The following is a 14,457-nucleotide window of genomic DNA, read 5'->3' as shown; positions in this document are numbered from 1 at the left end:
TTGGAATACTGTAAATATGTTTTAATGTGACAAGACATTTTTGTGTTATAGATGTAATCCATTTTGAAAAATGGATTACATGTTGAGAAAATGAGGAAAGCAGAGTTGCTTACCTATAACAGGTGTTCTCCTAGGATAGGAGGATGTTAGTCCTTACACATGGGTGACATCATCAGATAAGAGTCCAGCACAGAAAACTTTGACTGGCACACTGAGCATGCCACTATCCACGTGGGGTCCCTCTCCAGTCTCATAACAGAGAATTATGAAAAAATAAAATAAACACAGAAGAAACCCAACTCTGCGGGGTGGTGGGCGGGTTTCATGAGGACTAACATCCTGCTGTCCTAAGGAGAACACCTATTACAGGTAAGCAATTTTGCTTTCTCCTAGGACAAGCAGGATGGTAGTCTACAAACATGGGTGAATCCCTAGCTACAGGCTGGCCCTGAACAGGCGGCACCCAAACAGGTGCCAACGGGCACACAACACTGGTGCTGTTGGTAAGAAAGGGAGACAGCCTGAACCCCAACAATGGGCCCTATGCAGGGACAACTGGGTTCTACTGCTGAAAGAGATTCTGGAGGTCAGACTGGCTGAAGCTGCTATCACGCCAGCCATCCCTGTCCAGACATTAGTGAGAGGCAAACGTGTGGAAGGAATTCCACGTCACAGCCTCGCAGATCTTGTTCAAGGGGACCGCTCTCAAGTGGGCCACTGAAGTTGCCATGGCTCTGACAGAATAAGTCTTGACATGGCTCCCAAGACGTAGTCCCGCCTGAGTATAGCAGAAGGAAATGAAATCTGCCAGCCAGTTGCATAGGGTCTGCTTTGCCACCACAACTCCTAATCTATTCTTGTCAAAAGAGATGAAGAGTTGCATAGACTGCCAATGGCCTGCCATGTGCTCCAAGTAGAAGGCTAAGACTCTCTTGCAATCCAGACGGTGCAGAGTCCGTTCGCCCTTATGCGAATGAGGCTTGGTAAAAGAGGTGGGCAGGATGATTGACTGATTAAGACAGAAATCCGTCACCACCTTGGGCACGAATTTGGGATGCGTGCACAGAACCACCCTATCATGGAAGAACTTTGTGTAAGCTGGATACATTACTAGGGCCTGAAGCTTGCTAACTCTGCATGCTGAAGTGACGACCAAAAATATGACCTTCCAGGTCAGGTACTTTAGGTCACAGGTGCGCAGGGGCTCAAAGGGAGATTTCATGAGCTGAGTCAATACCACATTAAGGTCCCAGGACACAGCAGGAGGCTTCAACTGAAGTAGACCCCGCATAAAGCGACCCACTAAGGGCTGCACAGAGAATGGTGAACTATCACACCCTGATGGTAGACACAGAGTTGGTCTTTATGCAAGTGTCTGAAAGGTGCAGGAGGTAGTCAAGCAGTTTCAGTATGGGGCAGAAGAACGGATCCAAGCCGTGGCGCTCACACCACATGGAAAACCTCTTCCACTTCAGGCCATAAGGCTTCCTAGTGGAAGGCTTCCTGGAAGCCACCAGGACCTGAGACACATCATCCGACAGATAAAGGGGCTGAAGAATTAACATTTCAACATCAGGCCATCATAGACAAGGTCCTGAGGTTGGGATGCCGCAGTCTACTCTGATTCTGCATGATGAGGTCTGGGGAAGTCCCCAGACTGATCGGTTCCCAGAGGGAAAGATCCCGCAGGAGGGGGAACCAGATCTGCCTCGGCCAATGAGCAGGTATGAGGATCATGGTCCTGTCGGAGCTTCAGAAGAGTCTTTATCACTAGAGGAAGCAGAGGATATTTGTACAGAAGGCCCGTGTCCCAATGGCGGGCAAAGGCATCTGAGGCTGGTTTGCCGTCCCCCCTGTACAGGGAGCAGAATTGTGCCACCTTGCTGTTGCAGGGGAAAGCAAAGAGATCCACGACTGGGGTTCCCCCCTCTACCCTCCCCCGGAATGCACACCAGTCCCCTGGTCTGACCACTCTCTGATTACCATCACCCTCACGAGCAAGGAAAACCCCAACGCACAACCCACTCAATCTACAGTTCACTACAGGAGATCCTGCTCCCCAGAAGTCCTCAGCGAGCATCTAACAAAGGAACTCCACAACCTAGAAATCTCTGACCCCAACTCGGCCCTCCGCTCATGGCTTAGTATCACAGAATCAGTAGCGAACAAAGTATGCCCACTGGCAGCCAAAAAAAATCAAGCAGACACTTAATAGGAATCAACCATGGTTCTCCAATGAACTCAGACAACTTAAACGAAACCTCAGACAAAGAGAAAACAAATGGCGTAAGACCCCTTGCCCGAGCACACTAACTGCGTACAAATCAACCTTACACATATACAGAAATGCCACTCTTCGAGCGAAAAAAGATTTCTACGCTCACAGAATACATGACCTCATCTTTGACCCAAAGGCTCTATTCTCTTATGTATCAGAGCTCACAAAAACCTCTACCCCATCCATCCCAGACGAACAGGCACAAGCAAAGGCAAATGAACTGGCAACTTTTTTCCAGAACAAATATCTTTTTTTCCAGACTAAAGATCCCATCTGCTGCTTCCTGATTCAGGGACCATTGATGGGGGTCGGAAGACTCAACTTAGCCGGTCCGCCACCACATTCTCTCGCAGCAGCATGCCCTGGGACCGAGCCCATGACCAAATTTGAACTGCCTCCTGGCATAGGAGGAACAACCTCACACCTCCCTGCTTGTTGATATACCACATCGCCACTTGGTTGTCGGTCTGGATCAAGACCACTTTGTTGGACAGGCAATCCCTAAATGCCCAAAGCACATAATAGATCGCTTGAAGCTCCAGGAAGTTGATCTGGCACTGAGCTTCCTGAAACGACCACAGACCCTGCGTGCAGAGCCCCTCCACATAGGTGCCCCAACCCAGGGTTGATGCATCTGTGGTAAGGGGAGACTGTAAAGGAACCCCCCCCCCGTTCCAAATTGGGCAAGCTCTCCCACCAAGTCAAGGAGGTCTGGAGAGGCGGAGTAACACAGATGTGCACGCAGAGGTCCTGGGTAGCCTGCCGCCACTGGGACCGCAAGGCCCATTGAGCTTGGTGCATAACAAGCGAGCCAAGGGAATAACATGGATGGTTGCAGCCATGTGACCCAGAAGTTGGAGCAGATGGCAGGCCGAGACCTGCCGGCATCTGTGAATCAAACCCATATGGGACACCAGCATGAGCGCCCAATCACAAAGAAGATAAGACCTGGCCTGAGCTGTATCCAGCTGGGCGCCGATAAAGCTCAACTGAGGTAACGGGGTAAGATGGGACATTGGGTAGTTGATGACAAATCCCAGGGACTCCAACACCCGAATGGTCAAGTGCAGGGACCGAAGTGTTCCTTCATGAGTGGTGCTCTTGACCAGCCAATCGTCCAAGTAGGTAAACACCTGTACCCCCAAGCAATGGAGGTATGTATCCACTATTGCCAGACACTTGGTGAAGACCCAATGGGCCGAAGTGAGGCCGAATGGCAACACCTTGTATTGAAAATGTCTCTTGCCCACGATGAACCACAGATACTTCAGGTGATTGGAGAAGTTGCCGATGTGGGCATATGCTTCTTTGAGATTGAGGGAGCAAAGCCAGTCCCCTCTTTGCAGGAGGTGAATTAGGATGCCCAGAGAGACCACCTTGAACTTTTCTTTTCTTAGGAACTTGTTCAAGGCTCTCAGGTCCAAAATGAGGCGGACTCCCCCTGTTATTTGGAATCAGGAAATAGCGAGAGTAGAACCCCCGCCCTTGCTGCCACAGTGGAATGGGTACGATTGCCCTGGCCGTTATGTGGGCGGAAAGCTCCGTCAAGATATTTCCTGATGCAAGGATTGGCCCCAAGAGAGGCATGGGGGAGATCCAAATGGACACCCAGGAAAGTTCAACCAATACCTTGGTGATTCAAGGCATACCTCAATGTCTGCTGATAGGACTGGGAGAGGGAGAGCTTATCGGCTGAGGTTCCATCCGGACAGGGGCAAGTGAGGTAGCAGACTGCGCCTGTACAAAGGCTTGAAGGCCTTGAAAGAATTCCACCCAAGAGAAGGTAGCTAGCTCCATGCCTAACCCAGAAGGTATGGGAGTAGGTGCCACTAAATTTCCCTCTCCCATGGATGACCCAGTCCCAAGGTTACTCAGATCTGGGGTACTTCTAGTTAAGGCTGTGGCTGACCCATCCTCTGAATGGGAGGAACCGGGCTTAGCAAAGTCTGGGAAGGCCAACTCACCCTGGGCTTGCTCAAAGTGCGGACATAAGCAAGAATCCAGGTCTGATCGTGCAGCCCTAATATGACAAGCAGTGCAGAGAGAAAGGTGCTCATATTTCTTTGCTACCGGAGTCATTGGAGAAGGTAACTGCGTATTCAGACGGCTCGTGCTTAAAACTTTTATGTGCACAGATTCTGAGCACCTACGCAGGCTGCAGCAAAGTGCATGCACAGCACGTGCACCCAGCTTTACTTGTATTCTGTGCCTAGTAAGATGTGTGCATATGTATGCGCGCAACATTATGCACACAGCCTATTGTGCAGCGTTATACACACTGCGCGTACCAAAGCTCTATGGTGGGAAATACAGGCACAAAAACGCATGCAAGATGGCGCCACCATGGCCTACCATGCGGTGTGCCGACCAAGCCTAAAGCAGAGCCTAGCCCATCGGGGGGCCGCTCAACCCGCGTGGAAGCCCACTTTCCCTTTCTCCAAAGGGCTCGGGAATGACGTCGGTACAGCGCATTGAGCAAGGAGCCCGGAGGAAGTCTTACCAAAACCCCTCCAATGTTTCTGAATCGGGGAGGAAGTACTCTTCTCTCTTTTCTTTTTTTTTTTTTTTTTTACTTACCTGGGCTCAGCACTTACCGGCTGAGTACAGAGACGATCTCCGGCTGCAAGGGGAGAGGACTTTGGCCGTCACTGCCGTACTCGTGCTCAGCTTCCTGCAACCGCTGCCTTTTAACTGCTTCAGCAGCAAAGTCCATGCCAGGAACTGGCTACCGGATCAAGGCACACCTGAGGGACCTCGGAAATCACCTCAGGAATTCTCAACTGGGTAGGAACCTTTAGTTATCACCGCAGGAGAGTGGGGCTCAATCTTTTCTCCAATTTAAAAGTAGAATTTCTTCTTACAAAAGGTACAGTGATCCATATAGGGAAAGTAAGTCCACATCTGCTGGAGAGGGAAAAATACTGAAGGGCTGAGGTCACTGCAGGGGTGTATCTAGGGTGATGTCAGCTTTGAAACTTGACTGTCTCCATCTGCTGGCAGGGGAGCATAAACCTATTGGTCCTGAGTCCATCTGGCTACATGCTAGGAAAAGAAGAAAACTTACTGCGCTGCCCAACTAACTAAGCCGGGAAGAATGGAGAAGAACCCGGCGCAGGAAACTCGATGAATTGACCAGGAAAAAGCTTTCCAAGACAAAAAAAGAGCACAAACTCCACAATCGCAAGACGACAGCTCTGTGGAAGAGACTGGAGATGGACCCCGTGTGGATGCGTAGATAGTGGCATGCTGGGCACGCTCAGTGTGCCAGTCAAAGTTTCTAGAAACTTCATGAGTTTCTAGAAACTTTGACATAAGTTTTCCATGCCAGGCTCCATCTGATGATTTATTTATTTATTTATTTATTATTTTTTTATGTACCAACATTCTGTCACCAATGTGTGAGGACTACCATCCTGCTTGTCCTAGTAGAATATAAATTTTAAACAAATATTCCAGCTTGATCAGTATTTTCAGGGACAGGTTCCATAGGAGCAGAAACTAGGTCCGTCTTGGCCAAAAAGGCACTATGAATTTCAAAGTTTTGGCCATCAAAAGTATGGGAGGATACAAAAGGACCTCCTCCCCAATGAAAAAAGAAGGCATCTGCCACAAGCCTGCCTTATCTTCAGGAGCAGGACATTCACACCTTTCCGTTCCAAGTGCTTTTGCAAATAGAATTTTCTTGGATTTATTTGGCTTGAGAGAGATCTTGTTTGCCACATCCGGATCCAGAGACCACTTGTGGGGGTTAAGGTAACCACTGCTCTCTTTTCCTGCAAGTTACATAGCTCAACCCATGAGAGAGGGCTCAGCTCCCCACCTTGACAGTATCCAAACACAGGACAGTGGAATCCTGATCCTCCCTGCTTGTTCAGAGAGAACATGACAACTTGATTGTCTATCCATACAAAGACAATTTTGCTAGCCAGCTGATTTCTGAAAGCCTTTAGCATATTCAGATCTGCTCAAACCTCCAGAAGATCGATGTACAATCTTTTCTCTTGGGGAGACAAAAAGCTCTGGGTGTGAAGCCCCTGTACAGAAGCCCAACTCCAGCTCCGGTTGGAGGCATCTGTACTTAGAACTATTTAGTTAACAGGAATTTGGTGGGGTACATCCTGAGACAAACTGGAATGGGAAAGCCACAACAATATGGAGTCTGACTGCTCTCCTGCAGTCCCAAAGGTAGTATATAGTAGTGGAGGTCGTGTTGTCCTACTACAAATTTGAGACACTTCATGTGAACTGGCAGTGTCACAACAGGCTTCAAATGTCGAACCTGCATCGTTGTCCGCATGCTTGGCACCAACAGGTGGATCACTTGATGAAACAAGATGTCCCTGAGGCTTAAACCTTGGTGCATATGGACATACCAAACAAGCACCTCCCCAATTCTCCTGTCTAATTCTACATCAAAGAGTACAGATAATAGTACTAGGGTCAGCCTAATAGGAAAACCAACATCTTCCATGCTTCTTTGGTGGTCAGAGATGAAGGCTACAGACTGGACTTGGGATTCAATGCAGCAAAGTCTTAGCCAGGGAGGCTAAGCTCACCAAAGATGGGGCCACTTTGGTCAGTGTGGCGCTCCATGCGACACTTTGGCACTAGCTCTCTCTGGTTCCATATTCAAGTGTCCAGAACTCTAACCTCAGCTTGAGCTAGGAGAGCCAGACAGGTCTCAGTTCCTGATCCTATCCTGGGAATGAGGAACTGAAGAGGTTGAAAGCCCTCATTCAGCATAGTCTTGTCACCAGCATTCGGTGCAACTCCATCGTCCATGCATCAATAGATGTCAGCACCAGCTTCATGAAACTGGACTTCCTGTACATATCCAGATCAGTCCAGACAACTGGGTTATGCATCCTTACCAGCAGATGGAGGCAGAGAACAAAATCTTGAGGCACTGCTACATAACCGAGAGTACCACCTGCAGTCCCTCAGTATTCTCCGTCTCCAGCAGATAGTAGAAGTGCAAACCTGGAGTCTGACCAAATTTAAATTGAGACAGAAGTGGTTTCCGAAGTTTTCAAAGGCTCTCTGAGGTGTTAGGCTCCTTCGTGCACCATCACTCAGATGGAGCAGGGTGACTCCCTCAGGGTCACCGATGCCTCCTCCTGAGTCTTCACCAGCCTGTCAGGGAAGTGCCCTGTTGTCTTTGAGTTAAGCTGTTGTTTTAAAAAAAAAAAAAAAAATCTAACTTTTTTTTTTTTTTTTTTACAGCGGCTTAAGGGAACAGTCAGGCAGTGAGTGCCTCTTTGACAGTGGGATCTGTTGGCACTTCAGGAGCGGAAGGTTGGGGGGCTCTTTCTCCCTCGTTCTGGGGGCTCCGCGGGTGGTGAGGGAAGTGACGGCTCGGCTAATGGGGACCACAGATGCAGTTTGATTTGCTGTTATTTGCCAGTTGGGTTCTTGGGCCGGCACTGCCGCTCGATTTTACAGCGGGACCAACTGCCTTCATGTTGGGTTTCTTGCACGCTGCTCAGGCCGGTTTTTGTTAGTGGCCGACATGCGCTGTTGCTGCCGCATGTACGGCCTACGGGAGTGTTATGTGCGCAGCGCGACAGTTGAGCTGCAAGTATCTGTTCGCCCTAGATGGGGTTTTGTAGCTTCTAATTCTTTGGCTTGGGTACAGTTCGATACTGAGGGACTGCAGGTGGCACTCTTGGTTATGTAGCAGTGCCTCAAGGTTGTTCTCTGCCTCCATCTGCTGGTAGGGATGCATAACCCACTTGTCTGGACTGATCTGTGGTATTATAGGAATGAAAATTAGCAGGTAAGAACCAATTTTCCTTTTTGGCAAGGTAAGCTAGCAGACTGACCTTCCAATGCCCCAACTGCTTGGGCAACATCTGTGTACAGATACTGCAAACTGAGGTGTCATGGCTTTGCCCCAAATATCTTAGCAAACATTGTGATGATCAGTGATAGACACCTTTTGTTTGCACTTGCAGCAGGAATGTCAAACCACTAGTCTGTTCAACACAGAAAGACAAAAAGAGATGAAATGAAGAAGACATTTTCTCTGAAGAAAGATGACCAAAGATCTTGAAGTAAAAAAAAAAATCAAATACAGTGTTACCATGTCTACCCTGGGGAAAAGAAAAAAAACCAGTGTATCGGCAGGCAGACAACAACAAATACATGAAAACTTATAGAATTGCCAAAAATTGATTAGTAGAATTGTAAAAAACAAAAGGGCTGCTATAGCAGCTCATATCTTCCATTATCTCTGGAGGACGAAAACAGAGAAGCTGCAAACCCACAGCAATGCAAGATCTCCAATGCAAACACCAAAAATGCCTTTAGGTCTTTCCAAAAAACTCGAATAGTTGTTTTTCAGCACAAAGCAGAGCCATGTGACCCATTTGTGTGATTCAGTGAACCTGCACATCATCAGAGCAAAATACTAAAAATATTTATCAATCAATGTTTAATGAGCCCACTGCATTCTTTGGTCCCATACAAAAAGAAAAGAACTATACCTTTTCTTTTTTGGACTGTCCACTGTCACGTCCCATGACCAGATAGTTTGTCTTTTTGCTGACATTGCCAGTAACTTTTCCTCCATACCGCTCTATCAGAGACTTGGCCTCATCTCGTTCAATGGACTCAAGGACACCTGTAATTACAAAGGTCATGCCCTCCAAGCAGTTTTCCGCTCCCTGAGAATATTTAAACAGAAAAATAAAGTACTCAAGGTCAGATATCATGCAAGAAAATAAGGTTGCAGTAAAATTGTTCAAAGGCATCTGTTGTTATTTATTTGCACAGGAAAAGTACTTTAAATGCACTGAAGTTTATTTTGGTCAGAAGAAAGTTAAAAGGAAAACTGCATATATTTTTATGATACACCTAAACTTCAATTTGCAAATTTCCTAAGTGCTCATATTACTCCACAGTTTTCATTGATAACCCCAACAATAATATTCAGTTTGTTCTCTGACTCCACCTGCTGGAAGGGAGGCATAACCTGCTGTCTGGACTGATCCGGGTACGTTCAGGGAATAATATATTAGAGCTCAGCAAGGTAGAGCTTAGTGATGGTCTCTCTCTCCACTTTCCTCTTTCTTAAAAATTATGGCTAAGATCAGCTATCTTCTGATCTCACTCTTCAATTAAATAAGACGAGTTTTATCCTATTTTTGTGTGTGTGTGTGTGTGTGAACAGCAGCCTTCCTCATTCTATTCGCCCCTACCATTCACTTCAAACCAACCTGGTGTTTTTTTTAATCTGCTCATTTTCTCTTTTTAGTTCATTCTTTAGCTATGAGAGAATTTCTCAATCTGGGAGAGGCTCTGCCACTTGGCACCTGACAGCTCACTCTGACTAGTCACCAGACTGAGGCTTTGGAGAAAATAGACTTCCCAAGCATGCCTGACAACACAGAGAGCCTGGAACAAGTACTGATATCTGGTAAAGTGTGAGCTACTCAAAAGTAAATTCTACTCAAAATAACTGACCCCAAGGGAGGGTTAAAGAGGAGGCTAGTGAAGCTAGACAAGGGAGATGAGAGGTGGGGAGCTGACAGAGATCGCTCCAGAAAGAGGGAGAATGAAGTGATAAGGAAGAGACAGAGATAGAGAAGAGTTGCGCTGTAAGGGAAGGAGTCAGAAAGGGAAAGACAGAGGGCCTACAGGGGTGTAGGTAGGACAAGAGGTGGAGAACAGATAAGAAGATAGATTTAGAGTAGAAATAGGGTGAAAGGGTAAGTGATGGAAATGGGAGCTGTATTACAGCAGCAAAGAAGATAGAAATGGAGAGACATGAGATGAAAGATAGATGTTGGAGAGACAAAAATAGAAGGTCCAGAAAAAGATGGTAATACAGGAAAGAACAATTAAGTGGAAAAATCCTGGATAACAACAAAGGTTGCGGTGGGGTGGATTTTATTTTTAGTTTACTTTATGTATTTAGAAAACTTTTAACCCACCAATCTTAAAACCTTTTCTGGGCAAGTGCAGGACTTCCTGCACAACCACAGTCACATGGCCCCCCTCTCAGTCTTATATAAAAGCTTAGCAGAGAAGCCAACTCCACAAGGAAAGGCAGGGGAGTGTTTGTGGCCAATTATCCTGCTGTCCCACAGAGAACATTTGTTACAGGGAACCAACTTGGACGATCAGCCACAAAATGCGTTGTCTTTAAAGAAATAGGGAAAAACAAACATTGAAAAAATATCCGCCAATGGACTGGAAAACTTTTTTATGGGGCAAAGTTTTGGGTTCTACCCTTCAAAGAGACTCTAAAGAGCAGACTGACCAAACCTATTGTTGCATTAGGAGTCAGTGTCTAAACTAGTGGCATTCACTCCCAGCCCTCAAAGACCACCAACAGGTCAGGTTTTCAGGATATACCAAATGAATATGCATTAGATTTGTATCTCATACAGGAATTTCGGTATATAAAAAATTATTTGTATCTCTTACAGGAATTTCAGTATATAAAAATTAAAAATAAATAAAATAGATAGATTTGCATGAACCTGCCTGCATTGAATGCAAATCAATTTAATACATATTCATTAGGGATACCTTGAAAACCTGACCTGTTGGTGGCCCTTTAGACCAGTGATATTCCCTCCTGGCCCTCAACAGTACCGAGATATAAATATGTGGACAAAAGTCCACATCGTAGCTTTGCAAATCTCCTCGTTGAAAGTCGATGTAACCATGGCTGTAATATTATGAGCTCTGATGTGGCCTTCTAGAATTAGACCTGCCTGGGTATAACAAAAGGGAATACAATTTGCTACCCAATTAGAGTTCATTTGGTTACAGCAATCCCAGGCTTATTGGAGTCAAAATAAACAAAAAACTGAGTGGACCTTCTATGGGCTTTGGACTACTCCAACTAAAAAGCAACTGCTCTCTTGCCATCTGGACTGTGCAGGACTTGTGCGCCTTTTTCAACTTTGGAACTTGGGAAGAATGATGGCAAAATAATTGACTTGTTAAGGTGGAAGTCTGACACCACCTTGGACAGAAACATGTTATGGGGCACAACACCACATTATTATAAAACTTAGTATAAAGCAGATTAAGTCATTAGGGCCTGAAGTGACCAGCACCAAATATGACCTTCCAGGTCAAGTACTTCAACCTCCAGGAGGCCAGAGGGACTTTCATCAACTGGGTGAATTCCACAATGAGATCCCATGACACAGCAGGAGGCTTGATGGGAAGCTTCAAATGAAGTAAACCCTACATAAACCAACAATTAGAGGCTGCACTGAGCTAGGATCCCCTTCTACGTAGTAATGGTAAGCACCTATTGCACTATTTATTTTAAAATGTATATACCGCAAACCATAATTTCTAAGCGAACAGTAATACATTCATAAAATCCCTTATACAATTTATAAAAAAACAAACTAAAAGCAAGCATTAAAATATCAAAATACCTTCCATCTCATAATTACTTACCCATTATTATGCACTTCTTATGGTTTTGTTGCAAACATTTTTATAATGATCTATTTTAAGCTTAAAATTCAAACTTCCATTGTGTCAACTGATATCTTTATTTATGTTTATGTTTATTTATGTTTATTTATTTATGTTTATTTGTTTATTTATTTAGTTTATTTATTTAGTTTATGTTCGTTGTATTCATTGCACACCTTTGCACCCCTTTGTATTCGTTGCACCCCATTGCACCCCTGTTTTTTATGTAAACCGACATGATGTAAACGCTTCATGAATGCCGGTATAAAAAAACCTTAAATAAATAAATCTTTCTATCAGCTTCCTGAATAAAATCTACAACATTCGGAAAAGGCCAAAGAAAACAACCAACCTTTCAACATTTTTCTAAATTTTAGGTGTACCTTGACTGGGTTTATTTTCAAGTCAGACTCTGAAAGATGTAGAAGGTACTCAAATAGTTTTTGTGTGGGACAAGAAAATAGATCTAGGGACTTGCACTCACACCAGCTAGCAAACCTCCTCCATTTTAACACATAAGACTTTCTAGTGGCTTTCTTTTTGGAAGTTAGAAAGACATGACACCCCTCATTGGAGAGACCATGGGCCAGATTTTAAAAGGGTTATGAGCATAAGGTACGCGCATAACCCTTTTAAACCCCCCCCCTGCGCGCGCCGAGCCTATTTTGCATAGGCTCGGCGGCGCACGCAATCACCGGCACGTGCGTAAGTCCCGGGGCTTTGCAAGGGGGGCGGGTCGGGTGTGGCACAAAATGAAGAATCCTACTGGCACAGGAGAAAATTTCCAGCACACAGCAGCTTGTCCAGTCAGAGAGAAAAAAAGACTACACATTTGTTACATGTTGATGCAGTTTTCCTCTATTGCCAGAAGGAGGCAGCATAATATCAACCACTCAGAATTTTAGATAACACGGTATATAAATGTTTAAATAAAATAAATAAATAAAAAATAAACAAGTCTAAGTATGCAGAGTTGATAATATACAGTGGGAAAATAAAAAATTACTATCATGACAGAACAATAATAACAAATGTTGACTATGGCAGCAAAAGAAGAAACAGACTTTGAGCTTATGGCCTATTACAAAAAAAAATTAAACTTGACAACTGCCAGTAAGCCTAACTAAGAAGCTAAGAGGGGTTGAGCAGGAGGAGGTTCATGCAAACAAATATATTAAAAAAAAAGAATGCATCGATATCACTGAAGGAAAAAAAAAATCAGCGACAGCTGTAACAAACATGTCAGGTGTACTCCACAGATGAAAAAAATATGGTGTACTCAACAAAGAAAAAAATATGGAAGGGACCCATGCAGCAGCTGCTGTACAGAAAGTTCACTCATGCCCAGAAGAGACTTCTAGGCTTTCCCAGATAGCTATAGAAATGCTACCTTCTGGGTGCCACTGGATGACGTTATCTACTTGTGTCATTAATCATCCTGCAGGTCCCTTGGTAAAACCACTTGCTGTAAACTGCCCTTCTGCTAAGTGTCTCTGAAGTTAGTATTACCAGCTTGGGCTGTCTATATAACAGAATATGCCAGAGAAAAGGGGAAGAAAATGGAAAGATGATGGAGAGAGCAACCCCAACATCTATAAAACTAATCCCTAAAGGTTGTCAACAAGCATACCTGGGAACAGTCCAGATTTGGCTGGAGACGCCAGAATTCTAAAGGAATTGTTGGCTTAACACTGGAAAACTCTGAGTGCTGCAGCAAAAACAGGCCCACAAAGGCCCAGGAAGAAGAAACTGCATGGGCAGGAAGGAAGAAGAGCATCAATTCACCCAGGCTGGGAGAAAGAGGCAGTATAAGGCCTGTGAAGCAATGGGTACAGCATCGAGTACATGCAGCCAAAGGAGGCACAGTGGACCTCCAGAAGAAGAAATAGGCAGCATCTGCTCCTGCCATAGAAAAGGAGGTGAAAAGCGGCTGCTGCTGCTCCAGGGACTTCAAGGAAGAGGCTGCTGTCCCTGGTGGGTTCCAGAGGAGGGGGAAGAGAATGAGTGAGCATGTCCATGAGAATGAGTGTGTGTAGAAGGAAGAAGAGAAGTGAGAGTGAGCATGTGCCTGTGTGTGAGTGTGTGTGTGTGTGAGAAAGAGGGGGAGGAGTATGTGTATATGTGGGAGAATGAGAGGAGCAACAGTGTAGAGGTAAGCATGTGAAAAGTTGAGGAGTGAGAGTAAGCTGTGAGAATAAGCATATAGGTGTGAAAGTGAGCATGAAAATGTGAGTGTTAGTATATGCATGAGAGTACATTTGTGCACATCCAGTTCTGCCCGGGCCCACCCCATTCCCCCCGCTAATGCATGGTATTCTCAGAGTGACTGGAAATCAAAAGTTCCCAGGTATGTCAATGGGGTATTGTCTCAATTAAAATATTTCTGAAATGAACAATGACTGCTAGAGACCTCACAGTCTGGAGTTGGAATGAAACCCTCAAAAATGTTTACAAACCATCTGTTGGCTCTCTGGGCTGGTGAAAATGTATTATCCCTGTTCTTCATATAGCTAACATGAGCACAGAGTTACATACAGGAGATTAGTTCATTCAGAAATAGATGAGTAGAGTAACTATGAGGGTATGTCCATATATTTTATTTTTATAATTTTTCAAGTGACTTGAGCATTCATGAAAAATGTTAGACTAATATCACTGGAAGTCCTACAGAAGAAGTGACAGTTCACACTTCCCCATGCTGCCTTGCCAACATGCCTCAGCCCTGTTCTGCA

At 45.2% G+C, this 14,457-nt stretch overlaps 1 protein-coding gene across 1 annotated transcript in view; it reads right to left on the bottom strand.

The window, feature by feature from the left end:
- RFC1 (replication factor C subunit 1) overlaps window positions 1-14,457 on the bottom strand; it is a 311,481-nt gene that overhangs the window by 76,199 nt on the left and 220,825 nt on the right. The window contains exon 13 of the mRNA XM_029605127.1: window positions 8,764-8,943. Within this exon, the coding sequence (XP_029460987.1) occupies window positions 8,764-8,943 (180 nt within the window). The remainder of the gene's footprint in view (window positions 1-8,763; window positions 8,944-14,457) is intronic.

This window comes from Rhinatrema bivittatum, chromosome 1, assembly GCF_901001135.1.
Source record: "Rhinatrema bivittatum chromosome 1, aRhiBiv1.1, whole genome shotgun sequence".
Taxonomy (NCBI): domain Eukaryota; kingdom Metazoa; phylum Chordata; class Amphibia; order Gymnophiona; family Rhinatrematidae; genus Rhinatrema; species Rhinatrema bivittatum.
The sequence above is the reverse complement of the archived record's forward strand: the minus strand, read 5'-3'. Positions and strand labels throughout refer to the sequence as shown.